Source organism: Vombatus ursinus, unplaced genomic scaffold (assembly GCF_900497805.2).
Source record: "Vombatus ursinus unplaced genomic scaffold, bare-nosed wombat genome assembly UNPS02014807.1, whole genome shotgun sequence".
Lineage (NCBI taxonomy): Eukaryota > Metazoa > Chordata > Mammalia > Diprotodontia > Vombatidae > Vombatus > Vombatus ursinus.
This window is the reverse complement of record NW_020954585.1, coordinates 10964719-10988532: the sequence shown is the minus strand read 5'-3', so window position 1 is coordinate 10988532 and position 23814 is coordinate 10964719. Positions and strand designations below refer to the sequence as shown.

Here is a 23814-nt window from a genome sequence, read left to right as displayed (position 1 = left end):
AAGGGCCTTCCCTACCCTATGATTCTGTGAAAAACCAGGCAGTGGATACCTGCTAAGCAAGTCCTCCTGGGTAACAGTGTTAAATAAAAAACTAAGAACGTCCCCAAACAGACCCAGCTCTCCCTAGTTACCTATTAATAAGGTTATGTACTCCAAGGAATTTCCTTAGAATGTATTGAACTAGTTTCTGTTTTCAGCCTAGCCTATCTTTTGAAGAAATGTATGACAAAAGACACTATGGCCATGTCTATCTTGTTTAAGCCTAGTTCCTTTTGGGCTCTAAATACATAATCTTCTGCCTATCAGAATGTCTGAACAATTCAAAACCCCTTGCTCGGGAGTAAGAAATTTTGGCCTTCTTGTACCAATCCCAAATGGGAGGTGAAAACCAAGGATTGTAGAAGGTGAAAGGAGCTGACCCTGTCCCCTGGGAACAGCTACTTGTGACTGTGTATTAGAGTATGCAGGACTCTCTCTCCCCAACCTTCATTCTCTCATTTGAGATACAATGCCTGGGCAATAGTTCTGATGGAACAATCTAAGAGGTCTTCAGAAAGCCCCAACCTGTGCAAAAACATCCCAGAATTCTCTAACCATCTCTTCTATGCTTGAAATTTCCTTGAGATTAAAACCTTGTGTCTTCAGAAAAAGGTCCTTGTTAAAATGAAAATGCATGAAGCCACTACTGCCTTTGTGGGAACTAGTTGAAATTGCTCTAAAGTTTGAAAAAATGTCTATAAACATTTCATGATGACTCTCAATCTAAAGCTTCCCTTCTTCCATACTATGACGAAAGCATGGAAGAGATGGTTACAGAAGTGTCAAGACATATGTGTGGCTGATAGGTGACCAAAAAAAAAAAAAAAACTGGTGAAAAAGACTTTCAGGACCAAGAATGGTGCCACTGCTCCTTCCCGAGTCTGGCTGCTAAGTCTACTCAATGATATGCTGGTTGAAGCCAGAAGGTTTGCTGTTAATGATCAGACCTTTGGGTAAAAGCATCAGACTAGAGCAAACACCAATTGTCCTCAGTTCCACTTTGCACTAGATCTATGCTCCTATGCCCCCTCTTACAGGAGTATATCTCTGACCTGGCTGCTGGTGTCCCACCCATTCACACACAGTTTATATCTACAGAGAGAACTGCAGGTGAGAAGCACCGGGTCACCTACAATGACCTTAAGCAACTTATCTTTATGAGACTCAATTTCCACATCTGTAAAATGAGGGAAATGGAGATGATCATCTATAAGATGCTTTCTGACTCTTAAAATTCCATGACCCTCAGCCCTTCCATAGCACAGCACAACCCTTTGGACCTCTAAGACTTTAATGTATCTGGAATCTTTGTCTCCTCACTTTTGGGATCATTTCATCAACAGTGCAGATCACAATCTACCCATGCCTTCTTATTCTCTGCCATTCTTGTCCATGTCCTCTTGAAAATCCTCCAGGAGAGGTCTATCCAATGTGCTGGGGACCTCCCTCCACAACTCACAAAATTATCTAAGTACCAATGTTGTTATTGTCATTTGTCCTTAATTTTCAAAGAAGTCCAATGACATCATAGGGTGCTGTCTTGACTTGTGCTCGAACTGGATTTAAGTGAGGCAGAGTTGCGCAAAGTTGTCAGCCTCATTCTCTCTTCCAGACTCATCAAAGTTCAGTGACAACACAAAAGTCAGGACGACTGGTGATGGCCTGGGACGCAGCGGATGACCTTGGCATCTTCAATGTCTGACCAAGCTCTAAAGCAGGCCTGCACACCTTGTGGCCCATGGGCCACTTACAGACCTCGGGCCACTCTAAAGGCTCCACGGTGCCTACTTGAGCTACCTTCGTGGCCACCAAAACAAACTGTTCTTAGCCACCCATTCCTCAGGGGGAAGTCTTCACATGCTTGGGGTAGACACCCATCTGACTCACTGATGAGTCTGAGGCCTATTGGTTACCCTCAACTTGGTTTAGCCCATCTGCAAAGACAGTTTTACCAGGGTGTGGCCCCTGCGCATACTATAGTTTTTTTGAGCAACAGGTGAGAGCTGGGTGACAGGTGGATACCTAAGGTGGATGAGCATCCCTGAAAAGGACTTGGCAAGCCCTCACACCGGAAGTGCTAGTCCTCCCTGAACGCTCCTACTCTGAAAGTACCAGTACTGCCATTGGGGCATCCATCCAGTATCGGTCACTTTCACTACAAGGCTCAAACATTTTTTGGTCATACATCTTTACCTTATGTGCATCATTTTGCATATCATTTAAAACTGATAACTGTACAACATCACCACATGCTTCTCCATTGCTCTTTGGATCAATTTTGCAATTCTGATTCTTCAAAGATTTTGGTATCACATGATTTACAACATTATAGCATCACCAGAAGAATACTGACTATATTTTGATGTGTTTTTATTTCAGGGAGAATGCTTGGATCACTGAAAGCATTATGCAGTTTCCTAAATGTGAACACTCGTCCTCCTATTAAGTTATGGATCTAATTCATTGTCCATTTGCAATGTCTGCCCAAAGTAAATGTATTGGTAGATTAGCATCATGAACTAACTGTCCAACTATATATCATAGTCTGGATAATAGTCATTCTTCATCCACTTGGTTTTTCCTGTGTGGATAGTAGTTTGGGGTTTGATTTTAAACTCTGGTCTTATTAGTTGATGATTTGACAATTCAGAAATAACTGTCAAATCAATTGAACCAATTATTTCCAACCAACTGTCAAGATTTAGTCAATTTCATTTTGTTGTGATGTTGTTCACCAGGTCTTGCACCTCCCAACCATCTTATTTTTAAAAAATTATTAATATGCAAGAGTGAGACTTCAGTATAGTCTATGAACCCTTCCCCTTTTTAGTTTCCTGATTTTAAGACAAGTTTTACAACATTTTTTGCCGTCCCAACAGTATATTGACTCAAAGATCTTACAAGGATCTTACATTTAGAATACCAACAGTTAATTTATAAACAATATAAAAACAGTGTGACTTTTCTTTTTTTATTTTTTAAAATTAATTTATTTTGATTTATCAACAATCATTTCCATAAGCTTTTGAGTTTTTAATTTTTCTCCCCCTCTCTCCCCACGATGATAAGCAATCTGATACAGGCTATACATATACATTCCTATTAAACGTATTTTCACATTAGTCATGTTGTAAGGAAGAGTTAGAACCAAAAGAAGGAACCACAAGAAAGAGGTAACAAAATAAAACAGAAGAAAAAAAAAAGAGCAAACAGTATGCTTCGATCTGCATTCAAATTCCATTGTTCTTTCTCTGGATGTGGATAGCTTTTTCCATCATGAGACTTTTGGAGATGTCTTATATCCTTGCATTGCTGGGAAGAGCTTATAAGTCTATCAAGGTTAGTCATTGCACAATGTGGCTGTTACTGTGTACAACGTTCTCCTGGTTCTCCTCACTTCATTCAGCATCGGTCCATGTTTTTCCAGATTTTTCTGAAGTCCACCTGTTCATCATTTCTTATAGCATAATAGTATTCCATTACATTCATCTACCATAACTTGTTCAGACATTCCCCAACTGACAGGCATCCCCTCAATTTCCAATTCTTTGCCACCACAAAAAGAGCTGCTATCAATATTTTTGTACATGTGGGTCCTTTTCCCATTTGTATGATATATTTTGGAAACAGACCTAGAAGTGATATTGCTGGGTCAAAGGGTATACACACTTTTATAGCCCTTTGGGCATATTTCCAAATTGCTCTCCAAAATGGTTGGATCATTTCACAACTCCACCAACAACATATTAGTGTTCCAATTTTCCCACATCTTCTCCAACATTTATCATTTTCCTGTTTTGTCATGTTGGTCATTCTAATAGCTGTGATGTGGTACCTCAGAGTTGTTTTGACTTGCATTTCTCTAATCAATAGTGATTTAGAGCATTTTTTCATATGACTATAGATGGCTTTAATTTCTTCATCTGAGAACTGCCTGTTCATATCCTTTGACCATTTATCAATTGGGGAATGACTTGTATTCTTATAAATCTGACTTAATTCTCTATATATTTTAGAAATGAGGCCTTTATCAGAAATACCAGTTGTAAAAATTCTTTCACAGTTTTCTACTTCCCTCCTAATCTTGGTTGCATTGGCTTTGTTTGTGCAAAAACTTTTCAATTTAATGTAATCAAAATTATCCATTCTGCATTTCATAATGTTCTCTGTCTCCTGTTTGGCCATGAATTCTTCTGTTCTCCATATCTAACAGGTAAACTATTCCTTGTTCTCCCAGTTTGCTTATAGTATCAGCCTTTATATCTAAATCATGAACCCATTTTGATTTTATTTTGGCATATGGTATGAGATTCTGGTCTATGCCTAATTTCTGCCATACTCTTTTCCAGTTTTCCCAGCACTTTTTGTCAAATAGTGAGGTCTTATCTCAGAAGCTGGGGTCTCTGGGTTTATCAAATAGTAGATTACTACAGTCATTGACTAACAGTGTGACTTTTAGCACCCTCTGCCTGCTTTTTTAGGTACTCTGACACAATTGCTACAGAAGTGGAAGGGAGCCACTGAGGATTTGTTTCATGTCACAGCCATAGAATTCATCACACAGTGGCCAACCAACTAGTAAGGAGCCACTTGGAACTTAGGCTGATCCTCAAAACGTAAACACACCCTGTTGCTGAGATTATACTCAATATTTTTCTTGCATGCCAAACTCCATTGGAGCTTGTGCTCTACTGGCAAGCCTCTCAAAACCAAGGGTCACCTCCACACTACAAGAAAGCATCACAGGAGGACTTTTGTGGACTTTCTCTTATATATCTATCATGTTACTTTGTATTACATGACGGTTATTTGTCAATGTATCATATTTCCCTACTACAGCATACTTCCCGAAGACAGGGATTATTCCTTTTTTAATCTTGGTATGTCCTTAGTGTCCAGGACAGTGTTTTTCATGTAGAGGCAACTTAATGAATGAAAGGGACCTTAGTAATTGCCTGAGATCACATTGTTAGTGTCATAAATGGGTCTAGCATCCAAATCTCTCGATTCCTAGTCTAGTACTTGGTCTATTTTCTACAAAAAATTAAACTAATCTTGCATAAAACGGTCTGAAAATATGTAAAATGGCAGTCTGGTTTATAGTCCTAACTGCCACTGTTAAAGCAAAGAAAATTTGTTTAAGCTTGCACCAAAGTTTCAAGGTACTGAATGTGCTGAATTTGGAAGAACAACCATGAAAAGACTTACTTCTCCAATAATATAACTATTTATTACATAAAAATATTTGGCTTCAGGTGCTATCAAGGTGACATGAATATAATGATACTTAAGTAAATAAACATAACAATAATAAATTTAGTATACATCAGGAGTTTGGCTTTAAAATGGGGCTGGCTATAAACATATTAAAAGGTAAATGCTATTTAACTTAAAGGATATTGGTAATATTTCATAATTACTTCAGGATGCCTTCTGACAGGTCTATCACTGAAGAGGTCTGCATGTCCAAAGTGTTGGTATCATAGCCTAGTTTCTTCATGTCCTTCGTCACCACGTTCAACAAAAGGGTAACAAAGCCCTGGGAGCGAACCCTTGTAACTATAAGTGGGAGGAAACCACAGTATTAGCCTATAGAAAAATGGAAACTTTCAGAACATCACCCAGAGTGGAATCTCAAACCCTGCAGTCTCTAGAAAACCAGCTTAAGCCACAAATGCTGCCTGAAGACTATTTTCACATTTTTGGGTTGGCCAGCTGGATCCATGTTTATATAACTCTTTAAGCCATGAGCTGAACACAGCACTTTCATAGCTCAAGAGGCCAGAAATCAGACCTGAGAGATGCTTCATCATGGAAACAGCAATACCAATAACTCCCATTTGACCTCGAGAAAAAAATTTGATTCAATGAAAAATTCTGGTTCACAAACAAGATTCAAACCCTACAATTCATATCAAGAATGTAATGAACCAGATTTCTGGCTTCTATTATTTCTGGCTTCAAAAAGAGTTGACATCTAGGTTATAAGCTTCTTTGAGGACAGGAATTTTGTCTTATTCAGAGCCTGGCTTAGCAGACACTCACTAAAAAAATTACTAATCACTGAATAAACTAAATGAATGATATAAGTAATGGTTCCTTGAAGACCATCTTAAAAAGTGAACATGACCCTTGAAGTTTTGTGTGGGATGAGAACCAGAATTAAATTATTTCTTTTCTTCATTTATTAGGGATAGCCAGAAGTCCACAGATAAGCTATTTTCTTGACTAATATTGCAAATTCCTTTCTGCAGTATCCTTTCATTTGAACCATGTACAGTTGCCATCTTTGCTCTGGGATCTATGCCCTGACCCTGACTCGGTAATACAAAGATCACAGGCCTCTCCAGTCTAGACTTCTCTTCAAGATCTGTGAAATGGCCAGCATGTTATGAGGAGGCAGAGTGCTGAACAGTCACCCAGTCCATGGTCTTTCTAGTCCTGCCTGGTCCTTAGATTTGGCCTTATTACTCTGCTAAAAAATGCTGCTGGGCTCATAATGGCTCCTACTATGCATTTCTGGTTTTCCAGAAACCTTATGGAATGTAAAATTTATTCAACCAACAGCAAAGCATCTCACCACACAAAAAGGTTTTTAAAACATCCATCCAACAAATGGTGGGCCCCAAAGCATCTCACTAACAGTGTTAATTTTCAGTAGACGGTGGGGAAAAAAGGAGAAAAAACAATAAAGCTCCTTCCTTCCCAGCACTAATGGCAGTTTCTCAAAATGTCAGACTATCTTGTATTCGCTCCCTACTAAATATTGTACTTAGTGTACTTTCTCATAAAAGAGTTACATATTTTTATGGTTTCCATTTACTGTCCCTAAGCATTTAAAAGGGACAGGGGAATATGACGATTACAAAATTATGGATGCCTCTGCCTAAAAGACCATTACTTTCCAGGTCTCTCCCCAAGCCTGCCGAGTCTGAGTTTTATTAAAGTACAGAAGAACTTTCAGGGAGGAATTCAGAGGAAGAATGGGCTGGAAAAGCATTTCTAGGGAGGGAGAAGGGGGAGAGGTATGGTATTCTTCCTCTGAGTTCTGCCTCATCAGGAATATTTACTGATTGGATCTGCCCTAAAGGAAATAATTCACATGATGATTCTAACTTTCCTCTTTTCCCTTAATTCCAATTGGTTTAATGATTCCTGGTAATGTGATTCAATTGTTTTTTTTTTTAAATCTTGGCCAATTCAATTATTCATATTGCAGAGGCTATACAGCACACAGACGAGCCTCTTAACCCTTCCCTGCCTACGTCCTCTCTATTTGTAAAATAGGAAGACAAATGTCCACTGGTCTGAAAAGCATTTTTAAAAGTTATTTTGATATTCTAAATAACCCTTCTGGAACTTTCCTTCAGTCTATGGAAAAAAGAAGTAGCTTTTTATCAGCTGCTAATGATAAGTATTTTCTGGTTTATGGCAGAGCCCAAAGCAGAAGAAAGAAGAGAGGAAGGAAACAAGCATTTATTAAATATCTATTGTGTGCCAGGCACTGTGCTTAGCACTTTAAAAATATCATCTCATTTGATCCTCACCATAACCTTGGGAGATAGGTGCTATTATGATTCCCATTTTAGAGCTGAGGAAAATAAGGTAAATAGATTTGACAAGGTCATATGGCTAGTAAGTGTCTGAGGTCATATTTGAACTCATGTTTTGCTAATTCTAGGCCCAGTGCTCTATTCACTGTCACCTAGTTGACTCTAGAGGCAGATGAGACTTGAAACATAGAGACCCTTAAAGGAAGAGTAAAGTTTTAGGGCAGTTTTAAAATTCTATAAAGTTAACTTCGTATGGTCAATTTATTTCCTAATTTATAAGTTACATAACAGCAAATTTTAATGTCCTGGTTTGCTGTATAATGTAATTGTTTTGGGGCTAAAAATTACTTTGAAAGATGTTAAATTAATTCCTGTTGTTCAGTGGAAAATTCATACACTTTCCCTAAAGACTTAAACCAAAGCCCCCAAACACTCTTTGAATGTCAGGTATAACTCCAACATAATTTCATTTAAAATAATTACTTTGTTCTGTAGATAGAACATTCTACTGCCTAACCATAATGAGTAAAAATGGTTTCTAAAGAAATTTAGGCCGTTCATATATACTTAGAAAAACAATGCTATATCCAGAGTGGGCATTTAGCCTATTATAATGAATGAACTGCCACCTACAAATAACTTGTTTGCTGTTTAAAATAATAAAGTATCTTCCTCCAATAAACTTCAAAACATATAGCAAAGTGAAAAAGGAAGTGATATTCTGACTGAATCAATGATTATTCACCTTAAAAAGTAATTGCTACTTTGAAACCATCTTTAAATAGTTGCTGAGACAGTTTCTCATTTTCCTTATCATTTGGTATTGGAAAAAATAAATGGGTGTCCACCTGAAAGCAGGAATGGTAACAGGTGGGGTTCTAAGTGATAGACAATGGGGAAAAATGCTGTTGAGAGGGGATTGATGGAACTAGACAAAAGGAAAAGGGTACTGCTTTAATTTTACAGCAGTCACATGGCACCTAAAGACTGAAGAAACTTAGGAGATTTGTTTTTGTCTTGTCTGAGACACTGCAAAAAGAGCTTCAGAAAGCTACGAAGAAAGGCAGGAAGCTGAAGAGGGGACAGCTACATTCCCTATACCATCATCCCCATTGAGAATTTTTAATCAGATGATCTAGGTTCAAACCCTAGTTTTACTCCTTACCATCTTTATCCTTAAGTTCAGTTTCCTTATCAACAAAATGGAATTGGACTATATAATCTTTAAGATCCCTTCTAAGCCCTAAATCTACCCTCATATTTGGGACTATGATTCTGCTCTACATATATGTCTAGGCCTAATTCAAGGATCGTGGCTTGGTTTTCCTTCTCTAAAAACTTCTCTGTAATAACACAGACTATATGCTTGCAAGTGCAGAGTCAGTCTTCCTGGAGTGAGAAGAACTTGCATACATTTCTCCCCAAGTTTCCTGGGTAGAAGCTACGAGCCAAGAGAGGTGAGAACAGCTCACAAAATATAACCCTTCTGTCAGACTCTTATGACATAAAAGGCACAAGTACATGTCAGGGGATTTTCTCACTATCTTGGATATTAGACTTATTCACTGCCTTCTCAAAGCTCAGTCTATGTCTGATGCCAAAAACATCTTTTGTCCAAACTATGTTCATTCTCTTAGATGATTTTTCCATTCAGATCTCTTTGGAGACATGTAACCTGGCATACTTGTTATTCTGATGCTTTATTTGAGTGATCTGCAATTTCATCTGGGTAGGTACTAAATCCACTAATATAGATCATAATCCCTCTGTGTTTTGTGAGTTGTTGTGACCAAAGTTGCAATTTTTTGGTGATAAGGCTCTCTTCACTTAGCCAAACTGGTCTTTAGGTAATAAATAATCATTGGTATGCCCATACTTAATGAGATTTCTATAGTATCTTTTAGTTACCCATTAGCAAATATTATATTTATATACTCAAATTCATTCATTAAACACTTACTGTGTACATGTGGAATGAAATCTGAGTTTAGTATAAGCAAACTTGTTAATTTTGTTTGTTACAGAAACTAAACTTTACCTTCTCTTCCTTCTCCCTGAGCTACTAGCTTGGGGTCTGTGTATTCAGGCCTTCGTCCCATGAACCAGCTAGGAAAAGAAAGGAATAAAAGAAGTAAAATGACTCATTAAACACACACACTTAAGTCTTACATTCTGAAGTAATGAAATTTCCTTATAATGAATGTGGTATGTACTTCCTGATTTAAAACAAACAAAAAAACTGTGTCTTCTTAAAAAGTGTCCAGAGGAAAATTAAAGCTAGTATGAGTGAAATGAGAGGCAGCATGTAATGGCTGACAGAGAGCCAGTCTTAGGACCAGGAAGACCTCTGACCCATCTGACTGTGTGACACAGAACAACTCATATAACCTCTCTGTGCCACAGGTCCCTCTCAAAGGCTCTATACTTTGAGAAGGTGCTAGCCTGCCCAAGTGCAGGGAGTAGTCTAGAGTTCTCTCTGCCAATGAAATCACAGTTTTAGGCCTGAGCCCGACATATAAATAAAATAACTTCTTCCGGTCAAACCTTTAAAGTCTCTTCTGGAATAGCACATTTACAGTTATAAATCTTCCCCTGTAATCGTCTAACAAATTGTTTTTCCAAACAAGCTGCCACTCTATTGTGAAGGTAGGGGTGTGTGTGTGTGTGTGTATGTGTGTGTGTGTATTTTAAAGCAAAGCAATGTTCAATAATTCTTTAAGAATATTTACTAGAGCAGAGAGGACTTTGGAGTGGCCTTAGCCTGATCTCTAGTGGAAATTCCGGAAATTGAAGAATTTAGGTAAGAGGAAAGGAAGAGGGTTTTAATGGTGTGTGTTTCAATGAGAATTCCCAAATTCTAATGACATCTCCTTTGAGGCAAAATAGTTCTCTGTGATGGCTTCTCCTTCTTATATTCCAGCTCAAGATTCTGCAGAGTTCTAGAAGGGAAAAAGTCCAACAAGAATTCAACTCTCTGGATTATCCAAAAAGTGAGAATTGCTCCAGAGTAAATCTTGATTTAAGTTTAAATAAAGCTGTAAGTTTTGCAACATCATGTGCTTTGTGGACACTCTTCTATGAATGGCTTTACATGCACCTTCTAGCACCACTGGAAGACCCAGGCTGCCTCCACTACCTCCCTAGCTTAATTAGGGAGCAATGAAACAGGGGTAGGATGGAGAAACTATCTAGTTTCCTGGACCCTCCTGAATGAACCATGGCTTTAGCATTTTGTTTGAAGTGAATACCCAAAACATCAGACACAACTAAATTCAAATACACATTTCAAACTCCAAAAATACCTGATTATTTTGATTATATACCATTTTAGATATACCATACTTCTGACTCCCTTTAGTGTGAATAACCAAGGATGACTCCAAAGGATTTTCTAATACCAAAACAGGCCATTGCTATTTCTACAATGACAAAGGGAAACACGCTATTTGGAGGAAGTAAACCTGGAGTGAAAAAAACAAAACAAAACACTTTTTGCCAATTCAAAGCAACTTTGAAAGATTATCCACCAGAGCAGGATAGGAAGCATCACTGAAATTCAATAAACATTCATGGAGTGTCTATTATGTGAAAAGCATAGTATTACATTCCAAGGAAGGTACAAAATTGAAGGAGATACATTCTTTACCAACCCTTAAAAAGCTTAAAATCTAGTGAAAGAAACAAGCAAGTACAAAAATAATTTCAATTTAAGGTAGAAAAATTCAAGAAAAAAGTGCCACAGAAGAAGTGTAGAGGGTTCTAAAAAAGAAAAAGAGGAAGGGTGGGCCGACTCTGTGTAGAAGATGGAGACAAGAGAAGACTTCACAGAGGATGAAATGGGCTTTGAAAGATAGGGAGGCATTCAACAGGTACTGCAGAGGGTTTGAAAGGGCATTCTCAGCAGAGAATCCTGGCCATCATGAACAATGCTTAGGGACAAAAAATAGTCCAATTTAGTTAGAATTTGGGATACATAGAGAGGAGTAGCGGTAGATAAGTCTGGAAAGGCAGATTGGGGTCACAGAGAGCTTAAAATGCTAGACAAAGGAAAAGTCTGGGATTTTATTCTGAAGCTAACAGGGGAACAACTACAGGTTTGTTTTATTTTGGAGGAAAGATGATGTAATCAGAAATGCACATAAGGAAAATTACTCTGGCAGCATCGAGGGAAGAAACTAAATATAGCAGAGACAAGAGGAAGGAACTGCTATTGTAATGGTAGGAGTGGAAATGAAAGAAAAGGGCAGATGAGAGAAATACTGTAGAGGTAGAACTGATAGGTCTTGGTAACTAAATCAGGATGGGAGCAGTAAAGGAGAGAAAAAGAGTCAAAGATAACTTGGAGGTTTGTTAAAATTAATTCGGTGATTACCTTCTGTATGGAACTGCTTACATAAAGTTCTGGAGTTGGAATCAGTAAGAGTTTGGTTCAAATCCTGTCTCAGACAAATAGCTGTGTAAACTTGGGCAACTCAGTTCATCTCTCTGAGTCTCAGTTTCCTTATCTGTAAGACTGGAATAATAATAGCAACCGACTTCAGAAAAACCTGGAAAGACTTGTATGGTCTACTGCTGAGTGAAGTGAGCAGAACCAAGAGAACATTGTACACAGTAACAGCCACATTGTGCAATGGCTAATATTGATAATCTTAACCCTTCTCAGCAATACAAGGATCTAAGACATCTCCAGAGGCCTCGTGATGGAAAATGCTATCCACATCCAAAGAAAGAACTATGGAGTTTGTCATGGTGAGGACAAAAACAGGATTGGGGGTTGCAAGACAGGTGAAATGACAACAGATTGTGATTAGTTAAGGGAATTTCAGAATTCATAAACAAGGAAGTAGAACAGTTGTGGGTGATGGCAAATGCAAGGGTATGACCATTTTTGTGTGTAACTGAGATGGAATAGAACAGTAGGTCATTGGAAATTAGTAAGTTGAGGAACAAAGAGGTTAGAGTATATAAAAAAAGGTGGAGTTACACATAACAAAGCACTAATTACTAAATGACATTAGTTAAAAAAAAAAAGAAAGAAAGAAAAATTCATCAGTGGAACAGATTATATACACAATATAGAAAAGCAAGCAAACAAAATAACACGGTATTCAGTAAATTCAAAGATTCCAGCCACTGGAATAAGCACTTACCATTCAATAAAAACTGCTAGGAAAACTGTAAAGCAGCCTGGCAGAAATGATATTTAGATCAATATCTTTCACCATATACCACAGTAAACTCCAAATGGATATAAGACATATATATAAGATATAAAAGATCACATCACAAACAAATTAGAGGATAAAGGAAGAAATATTCTTTAGAATTATGGACGGGGGAAAAGTTCATGACTACACAAGGGGTATAGAAAGGGTCATAGATGAAAAAATGGACAATTTTGATTTTATAAAATTGAAAAAGTTTTTACACAAACAAAATCAATGCTGTTAAAATTAGAAGCAATACAGCTAACTAGAAAAAAAATCTTTGCAACAAGTTTCTCTGATACAGTTTAATGGTCAAGATGTAAAGAGAACTGACTAAATATATATAAGAATAGTCATTCCCCAATAGATAAATGGTCACAGAATATGAATAGAAAATTTTCAAACGAAAAAATCCAAGCTATCACCAGCTATAATAAAAATGCTCCAAATCACCAATAATTAATAAAATGCAAATTAAAAGTACTTTAAGAATCCACTTCACACCTGTCACATTGGCAAAGATGGCAAAAAAGGGAAAATGAACTGTTGATGGGGCTTCTAGAAGACAGGTACACTGTTCATAAAACTGAATTGGTGAGGCCTTCTGGAAAGCAATTTGGAACTATTACCAAAAAGTCACTAAACTCTCCATATCCTTTGATTCAGCAATACCACTACAAAGAAATCAAAGAAGGAGGAAAAGGACACATATGCACAAAAATATGTATAGCAGCAATTTTGATGAAGCAAAGAACTGGAAACAAAGGAGGTACTCATTAACTAGGGAATGACTGAACTAACTGTGGTAATATAAACGTAATGGGGTATTACTGTACCATAAGAAATGATGAAAGGGACAATTTCAAACCTAGGAAGAATTATGTGAATTGATGCAAAGTGAAGTAAGCAAAAATAAGAAAACAATTTATATAGTACCAACTAGCAATAATATTGCCCCCAAAAGATTAAGAAAAATGATTCACTGAAGCATTTTTTAAAATTCAAATAATTAAGAAATTCAAAAAAAATATGGACAAGTAGGATAGCTCTGAAAGTAACATTGAATTTATTATATACTTCTAAAAAAATATAGTAGAGATTCACACTTTCACATATCCTTTTTTTCTGCTATATTTTATATATGGAATTTTCTATCTTTGTTTTCCTGGTGTTAAGTACAGAATAGAATATACACATATAAAGACTGAACACCAGATAATACATATTATATAGGAAGACGTGATCATTGTAAACTTTACATAGTGTGATGTTATAATTATAGTTTGAAGTTATAGTTATAATGATAGGACTCAATAAGGAGTCATTTATGCTATGTGGCTCTAATGCCCACAGAAGCATATAGGCAAAATAGACAGTTTGCATTTTTCCACTGTTAATTGGTGTCAGAAGATAAGGTTTGCAGCTTAGTGAGTGGATGAATTCATTTTGAGTCACTCTCCTTCTGCTACCTTAGATAGTTAATGTTAGATCCTTCTACCAGTTTGTGATCCCAGTAAAGAAATTCCCTCTACCTATAATCAATAATGGACCCCAAGAACTTTTTTTTTTAACCACATCTGGGTATGTTTAGGAATGCCCCCTACTACACCTGGCAGCAATTACCTATTCTTAACCAAGCCCATTCTTAGGATATATAATTTTGTCACCTGAACCCCAATTTTGAGAGTGTTTTCTCCCTGACCCACCTCCTCTAATGTGGGGTGAGTTTCTTGAATCTGTGGGAACAAATCTGTTTATATTCCCATAGAGTGTGTGTGTGTATGTGTGTGTGTATGCTTTGTTTGCCTGTTTATTGCACTACATAATAATAAAACTTGTGACTGTTAATATTTTCCCTAACAATTTTCTAGAAATTCCCAAAATCAGGTATTTCCTTTAACCTAAGCCATGAGCCCAAATAAAGCAGACGAACTATTGAATTCATTTACTATATGTAAGGACTTAATATCCTCCTACCCAGTAAAGAAGCTGGCAGGAAGCTCATATTCTGAATCATCCTGTAAAAATAAGGTCTAATGATGATTGAAATTCCCTTTTCCTATGGGCAGGCAGTCTGAATATCAACTAGCTGCCAATTCCCCAGATGTCTCCCCGGCTCTCCCAACACCTCTGAATTAGCACCAGTCTCCAGGTCCAGGCTTCTCTCTCCCTCTCTTCAATGCCTGGTCCCATTAACCCAGATAACCCTATAAAACCCACCAAATTTTACTTGGTTAAGTATATCTGGGCACCCAGTGCATGTGCTTCCATCATCCCCGACTGTCTTTTGTTACTATATTTCCCCCTCAATTAAGTTGGTTTGCTTTACTTTTTCTCTAAATCTGTCTTGTGTTCAGCATTTTCTTTCTTTCTTTTTTAAAAATACTATTTATTATATTAAGGAAAGGTCCACTTATTCCTGTGATCTGTAGAGGTTTTTTTTTTTTAAATAGAAATGAGTGTTAGATTTTGTTAAAAGCTTTTTCAGCATCTATTAAAATAATCATGATTTTTATTATCCATATTATTAATGTTGTATGTTATATTTATACTTATTTTTAAAATTTTTATATTTATTTTTAGTTTTCAACATTCACTTCCACAAGATTTTGAGTTCCAAATTTTCTCCCCATCTCGCCCCTCCCCCAACCCCAAGACAGCATGCATTCCTAATACCCCTTCCCCTGATCTGCCCTCCCTTCTATCTCCCCCGCCCCCTTCTTTTATCCCCTTCCCCTTCTATTTTCCTGTAGGGCAGGATAAATTTCTATACCCCATTGCCTGTATATCTTATTTCTCAGTTGCATGTGAAAACAATTTTTAACATTTGTTTTTAAAGCTTTGGGTTCCAAATTCTCTCCCTTCCTCCCTTCACACACATTCTCATTGAGAAGGCAAGCAACTCAGTACAGGTTATACATGTGTAGTCATGCAAAACATTTCCATGGTAGTCATGTTGTGGAAAACTAACTATATTTCCCTTCATCCTATCCCGCCTCCCCATTTATTCTATTCTCTCTTTTGACCCTGTCCCTCCTCAGAAGTGTTTGCTTCTGATTACCCCCTTCCCTAATCTGCCCTCCTCTCTATCATCCCCCAGCTCTCTTATCCCCTTCCCCCATATTTTCCTGTAGAGTAAGACAGATTTCCATATTCAATTGAGTGTGTATGTTATTCCCTCCTTAAGCCAAATCTGATGAGAATAAAATTCATTCATTCCCTCTCAGCATTTTCTTATACTATACTATGGGACCCTGAACCTCATCTCAATCTGCTGCATGACTATCTTTTAAGTCTTCTACTTTACAGACTAATTATTTAAATAAAGATTTTTTGCCTTGACTGTAGTACTTAGTAAAAATTTGGATTTCACAAGTCTATAATTATCTCACATTTTTCTATGAGGAAGCCAGGCTTAGCAATATTTTATTTACTAAAAAAGTCCTGTTTTACAAGAATCCATTGTATGAAGTATCTCAAAAGTCTTGGTGCAGTTTTTGGCTTTAATAGCTTAAAAATGCACTAAGACTTTTGGGATACACTGTATTTCACAGTAGGCACTGCCTGTATAGACTTTAATCTTTAGTTTTCAAGGAGTTAAAGTATTCAAATTTGTTTGCATTCCACCCCTTCTTTGCAGAGGTGAAAGACTAGGGTTGTGCAATAGTGTATATACTACTAAACTCAGTGGATATGATGGGTTAGTTTATTGTTTATTGCACTACTACTGCTATTATTCAAGGGGAGAATACCATAACTATGAAACTAAGGACATTACATATTAAAAGTAAAACTGTCACTTAAGTTTTCACTCACTATTTTTCAACTGTTATTATTACTAACAATACTGACACATTTATACAGCACTTCAAGGTTTATAAAATACTTTCTTTACTACTGCCCTCTAAGAAAGGTAATGCAAATATTATTAACTTCATTTTGAGAGTAAGGAAATTAAGATTTAGAGACAAAAAGACTTGTCCAGGTCCACAAAGCTAGTAAATGTAAGGGACAGGATTCAAAGTTCATTCCTTCTGACTCCAAATGATCTTTTTACTACACCATATGACCTCTCATTTTGTTTTTCTCATTGCTATACCCTTAATAACAATCATCTCAGAGGAATTCCTGAAGCAGCTGATACAAAAAAAAGATTCTTCTTCTTCTATGCACAAGAGAAATGGATACTATTCTGATTTCTACACAAAGAAGTTTAATAATTTTTCCCCCTTTTGGCAACTCCAAAATATTAAAGAGGGTTGTTTTTGTTTTGTTTTGTTTATGCAATCATCTTTTAAGTGGTTTAGAATGTCTGTTATCTCATTGAGTCAGAGCTGGAGAGGACAGCAGGGCCCATCTAGTCTAATAAGAAGTCTGGGCACAAAGCAGGAATCCCTCCTCTACACTCTCTCTGACAAATGGTCACCAGTCTCTGTCCTTAAACACAGCCAGTAACAGGGAACTAACTCATCCCTTTGTGATGAGCCTGTGCTCTAATTCTTATAAAATTCTGCCTCTTCCACATAACAGTCCTTCAAACATCAGAAGACTGTGTTGTTCAGTCGTTTCAGTTGTGTCCAACTCTCCAAATCCCCATTTGGGGATTTCTTGGCAAAGACAGTGAAGTGCTTTACCATTTTCTTCTCCAGCTCATTTCATAGATGGAACGAAGGCAAAAAGGGTTAAGTGACTCGCCCAGGTCACACAGTTGGTAAGTGTCAGGTCACATTTGAACTCAGGGAGATGAGTTTTCTTGACTTCAGGCCCGGCACTCTATCCACTGTGCTACCTAGCTGCCCGAAAACGGTAGTACAGTGGAAAGGACAATGGCTTTAGAGTCAGAGCATATGGATTTGAATTCCAGCTCTAACTTATTTCTGTATGACTTTAAAAAAGCCACCAAACTTCACAGGGTCTCAATTTTGTCATTTATATAAGGAGGGGATCTTTTCCAGCTTAAATCCTATGATCCAGAAGTCTTACTGTACTTCTCCTTCTCCCTGATTTGACTCTCACAATGTATTAGCCATCCCTTCTAGATTTATGCCACTAAAAAATTCTTAAGAATATACTCTCTGTCTCTACCCATGTCAACAATAAAAACATTAAATGATGGAACAAAATACACAGAGTTGTGGTAGAGTTCTAGGGACCTTCCAAGTACAGATGACATTTGCACCCAGTACATACAAATATACTTACCAAAAATTATATTCAGCTGGGTGACTTAGTTGGAATTATATCATTACTGATTCCAAAAATTACTTTAAAAAAAAATCACATTAGACTAGCTTTTGGACAATTATTTAAATAGTACTTTTTTTTTTCCTTTGAGAGGTAATGGGGTGAAGTGACTCACACAGCTAATAAGTGTCAAGTGTCTGAGGACATATTTGAACTCAAGTCTTCCTGAATCCTGGGCCGGTGCTCTATCCACTGCACCATCTAGCTGCTCCCTAAATAGTACATTTTTACTCTAAACTACAGACAAGGTTAGTTTGATAATTATAATGCTCACATACTTAAAGTCCTTGACTTCTGGAAAGCAAAATTGTTTAGCGATAACAATTTTATGTTGAGATGTTTAGTAGACACAAATAAAAGGAAGATTATCAAAACAAAATGTTTATTATACATGTTTTAAAGTCTCATTGCCTCCAATTACTCTTTTCATGGTGCTAGTACAATAAAAATTGTCAAACTGTCATTCTCATTGTATAATGGAAAGTAAAGCAGTCTAATTAGCTTGTAAATGTACTTTGCAAAGTGAGTTTTTAATGATGTTGCTATAAATAAGCTTTGTGAGTGAAGATATTCAGATACAACCATGACATTTTGCTAAACTACCAATTTTAGGGCTAGAAAAAAAATCTTTCAAGTTAATCTATCCAAACTCTTTTTTCAGATAAGAAAACCAGATCAGAGATATATTTTTTAACCCAAGAAGTCAAGTTACCTACCCAGGAAGTTAAACACATAACGTGAAACTTCATAAAATATCTAGTCTAACCCTCCCCCCACTCCGGTCTTATAGAAATGAAACTAGAAACCAGGTTTGCTATTCCCCAATCCAGTGTTCTTTTCATTAAAACATGCTGCCACCATAAGAAACCAATATTAAATATTGGTAAGGTATACTTCATTCAACTTTTTTGTTTTCTATGTGGTTCAGAAACAAATACTGAACTTAAAAGTCAAGAAGATATAGGTTCAATACTGCCTCTTATACAGAGTGTTCCAAAAGTCTTAGCTTTTAAATAGCTTAAAACTGCACTGAGACTTTAGGGACACACTACTGCTAACTTGTGTGACCAGAAGCACATTATTTAACCTAAGTTTCAATTTCTTCAAATGTAATACGGTTGACAAAGTACTTTTATATATGTTATTGCATTTAAGCTTACCTGACCCACTTACTATACTTACAGATATCATAATGCTTGAAGTATTATAACCCCCACAGGGTTGTTGTCTCAAAGTACTTTGCAAATTTATAAAAAAAAATTTTTATGAAAGGTGAAAAACATCAGGGTATTTTTTTTAAGCATCCTTATTCTTCACAATTTCATACAAGTTTGTTGTTATCAGTTATAGCAATTATTTCTCAGAAATCAAGAATCACAGAATCTCAGAGCTGGAAGGGACCACGAAGGTCATCTAGTCCAATCGGTACTTAAGGAAGACTGTCCTCTAGGTCCTCCAGTCCAGATATAAAGACCTCTAGTGAAGGAGAACTCCTTCCCTCCCAACTTTCACTTCCATACGTGTCTCCAATTGTTAGGAAGTCATTCCTTACCTCCAGTTTAAAGGTGCTTCCCTGTAACTTCTACCCATTGCTCCTACTTCAACCATCTGGGACTAAACAAATCCAGTCTAATTCATCTTTCCATTATAACCGACAAATACTTGAAAATGGCTATCATGTCCTCTCACTTCATCCTACCCCAAGTGTTCACTTCTTCAGGCTAGATAGGCCCTTTGCCACCCTGATCACCTTCCTCTGGATGCCCTCCAGCTGATCAACGTCCTTCTTAAAATGTAGTTCCCAGACCTGAAAACAATACTCCAGATGTGGTCTGCCTAGGGTAGTGTAAAGTAAGACTATGACCTACCTAATTCTGAATGCTAAGATAAGCCTCTCTTAATGCAGTTGGTAAATACTTACTAAGCGCTTACTTTGTGCCAGCGATCTCTACATAGTAGATTGGTTACAATTTCATCATTTTATACATAAGGAATCTGCAGTAGACAAGCACTGTACCAACAGTTATCCTATGCATTAATAGTAGAAGATAAATTAATAAACCAACCTTCAGAAATGCTTTTAGTCAACTGTTTAGTCTGAAGATTTGAGAATTAGAAAAGGATCTTAATACAGTTACTGTGCATTAAGTGCTGGAAATACAAAGAAAAGGCAAAAACAGTCCCTGCCCTCAAGAAGCTTACATTCCAATGGAGGAGACAAAACATGTCTATAAACAGTATAAATACAGAATGAATAAAGATAATCTGGGAAGTAAAAGTATGGCTTCACATAGAAGATGGCACATGAGCTGAATGCTGAAAGAAACCAGGGGTTCCAGGGGTTCCAAGAGATGAAGGGGAGAAGGGAGTATAAAACAGGAATGGGTGCTAACCATTTCAAAGGCTAGAGATGGAAGATGGAACATCATTTGTAAAAAAGTCAATAGGTGGGTATGGTTGAACCCTATGGTTCAGTGCATGGAGGTTGTGGAGTTTATTAATTTGGAGGGAAAGGGGGAAGAATGGATTCAGGCAGACTTGCACTTTAGGAAAAGGGTCTTGATGATATGGAGGATAGATTAGAAGAAAGAGAAGACTGAGGTAGGGAGACATAATAGAAGGCTATTGCCACAGTCTAGGTGGAAGACAATGAACTAATAAACTAGTGAATGGAGAGGATGGGATATTTGTGAAATGTTGTAGAGATAGAAGTAATATGATTGGGCAACTGACTGGATATGTGGGGTGGGTGAGACGGAGGTTTCAAGTATCAGTGGCCAGAAGGAAGGTGGTATCCTACATGGTAACAGTGAACTTAAGAAGAGGGGTGGGGTTGGGGGGAAAGAATCACCTCTGTTTTGGACATGTTGAGTCTGAGATGCCTCGGAAACATCAAGTTTGAAATGTCTAATAGGTAACTGGAGATCAGGGACTAGAACAGGAAATAAAGATTTGGAATTATCTGAATAGAGATAAATAAACCCATGGGGGCTGATGAGGTCACCAAGTGCAAAACTATATACAGAAAAGAGGACCCAGGACAGGGTTTTGGGAAATACCTACAGTTAGTAGGCATGATGATCCAGCAACAGAGACTGTGAAGAAATAGTCAGATAGCTAGGAGAAAAACTAGGAGAGGATACCTTTACAAAAACCCAGAAAGAACATCCAAAAAAGAGGTTGGTCAACAGTGTTAAATATTGCTGAGAAGTCAAGAAGGATGACGATGGAAAACTGAAGAAATCCAAACAAGCAACAATTATATGAGAAAAAAATGTTCCAAATCACTATTAGAAAAATGCAGATCAAAACAACTCTGAAGTCCCATCTCACACCCATCAGATTGGCAGATATAACAAAAAAAAAAAAAAAGACAATTGTTAGAGGGGCTGTAAGGCAAAAGTTGATTTTGTGCAAAGAAGTTGATTATTAAATTGGAGTGGTAGGTCTTCTGGTTTACCTGAGATTCAGGTCTATAGCTCAGAAATGAAGGAAATTAACTGTTTCCAAAGAATTAAATATAGTATATTTTACAATATATGGAATATTTTTTTAAACTGCTTTCACTTAAGAAAAGTTATAGGATGTTACATCTGACCGTAAGATGAGAAGTGAAAAGTGTATCTTATGTGTTAAATGTGTACCTAGTATTCATGGAAGTTCCTCTTCACCTTCCAGAAGTCTGACAGGGAAATAAATCAGGAAGACACTGGAGAAGGCAAGAAAAAAATCTGTATATACTGATCCCCAAACTAGGAGTGTGCTAGAGAGAACCTGAAGCAGTTTGTGGAAGCAAATTGTTAAACTTTCAGTTTGAGCATTTATATGTTGAATATCAGCAAATGCTATAAATAAAGGTGTGATTTTTGTTAACTGACTAGACTTAAGTGAGGAATAAAATGCTAATAATGCATATTAAACTTAAAAGTGTGTCATACGTACATTTTCCCTCCAGACAATTGGTTGTTAAACATTTACCAGAATACCACTGCCAAATTTCTCAGCTTTCTCTTCTTTTTGCCCTCATAGGACTTCCAGTCCAATATTTCATGCCTTTCTTCCATGAGGTCAGGGCAGAGAAGCAGAGTCAATTTACTAACATTTATAAGCCTTTGTGCCAGGCACTGTGTTAAGCACTGGGGCAAGCAGCTGCCACCTGCCTCTTGTTGCTGTCACTGGTACTACTCTAGCTGGTGGCATCAAAGAACTGAGACAGACTCTGAAGAACTATGGTGGTGGAGGCAGAGGCCCTGTGATGGATATGACACTGGGGCATGACAGGGGCAAGAAAGACCACAGTGGGACTGAACTGCCAGCTGAGATTGGACCAGGAGACTGATCCCAGCTCCTAGAACTTACTCTCTCCCCACCCGGTTTCTTCAATTTTCAGAGCCAATATCAGTGGATTCTAAACAGGTAAAACCCTTACTTTGATGTTTCCCATGACATACGAGCTGGGAAGAAGTTAGTTATGTCCAATAAAATGTGTGTGGTGACAGCGTGCACTGCCTGGGCAGTCTAAAATATAGAGATCAGGTGGAGTGGAGGTAATTTCCCAGACAGGATCACCATAATTTTAGTATTCAGAAAAATACTTCATATTAAGGGAAAGCATGGCATAGTGGCAAGAGAACCAGTCTGACAGCAAGAAAATCCTGGGTTCAAGTCCTACCTCTGACACAGACACACTCAGACAAACCAATTAACCTCTCTGTGCTCTAGGCAACCCCCCACAACACAAATTGCACAGAAGGTATTTATCTGCATTGGTAGAGGGAGCTCCCTCACCAGAGAGTTCCCCCCACCCGGGAAATCACAGTCCATCCCTATTCCTCTGACATACCCTAGATCTAGACCAAACTGGAGTCCATGATTAGCACCACAAGCCATGCAAGCTTGCAGGCTGAAGATAAGGAGTGGAGATACCAAAGCCTTAGGCATATGCACTTGATATGCTCTGAAGAAATCACTTGGCAGGCAGCCAAATATACCATCTTGTACAGAAATTATTTTATGCTCTATTGCTGCTTAATGATTTTTTTTTAAATCAATAAAGTGACAGTTTACTTTTCTGTAGGCTTGGAGAAAGCAGGACACAAGCATGGTATGGGCTATTGCTGCTGCAGGACTGCAAATGCCCGCCTGGGAAACCCACCAAATATATATGCATCTTGCATCATAGTCACCTACACTAACAATGACATGGAAATGACAGTGTTAGCTTGCCAAATAACTATCAGTAAGATTACTTCTGATAGGCTAATAGAGACCAATCCCAGCTCATTTTGTAATCTAGGCTGTTTACTTCAGTTATTGTGAAACATTCTATATGTAAGTGGCTTTCTTAATTATATAAACTAGTATTAGTTTCCAAGTCTGATTCAAATATCAAATATTTCCTAGGGGAAAAAATGTGTCATTTCAGCAAATGACACAGGTAAAAAAGTTTTGGTGAGCATCTTTAGGTATGAAACTTCAGTAAATATCTTTCTTTGAAAAAAAATTGTACATTTTAAATACAGTCTTATCATACTTTTATCCTCTCCACATACATAAGTATTACAGTGACACTGGCCTCCTTGTTATTCTTCAAACAGGACACTTGACCTTTCAACCCCATATATTTTCCCTGGCTGTTCCTCATACCTGGAATACCCTCCCTTCTTGTCTCAGTCTCTTGGCTTCCCTGAAGCCTAAGCTAAAATCCCATTTTCTGCAAGAAGTCTTTTTCAGGCCTGTGTAATACTAGTGTCTTTCTTTAGAGATTACCT

At 37.4% G+C, this 23814-nt stretch overlaps 1 protein-coding gene across 1 annotated transcript in view; it reads right to left on the bottom strand.

The window, feature by feature from the left end:
- Window positions 1–4408: 4408 nt before the first annotated feature.
- B9D1 (B9 domain containing 1) overlaps window positions 4409–23814 on the bottom strand; it is a 34990-nt gene continuing 15584 nt past the window's right edge. Inside the window, exons 6-7 of the mRNA XM_027874879.1 lie at window positions 9631–9698; window positions 4409–5598 (exon numbers count right to left, since the gene is read on the bottom strand). Of these exons, the coding sequence (XP_027730680.1) occupies window positions 5456–5598; window positions 9631–9698 (211 nt within the window). The 3' untranslated portion in view covers window positions 4409–5455. The remainder of the gene's footprint in view (window positions 5599–9630; window positions 9699–23814) is intronic.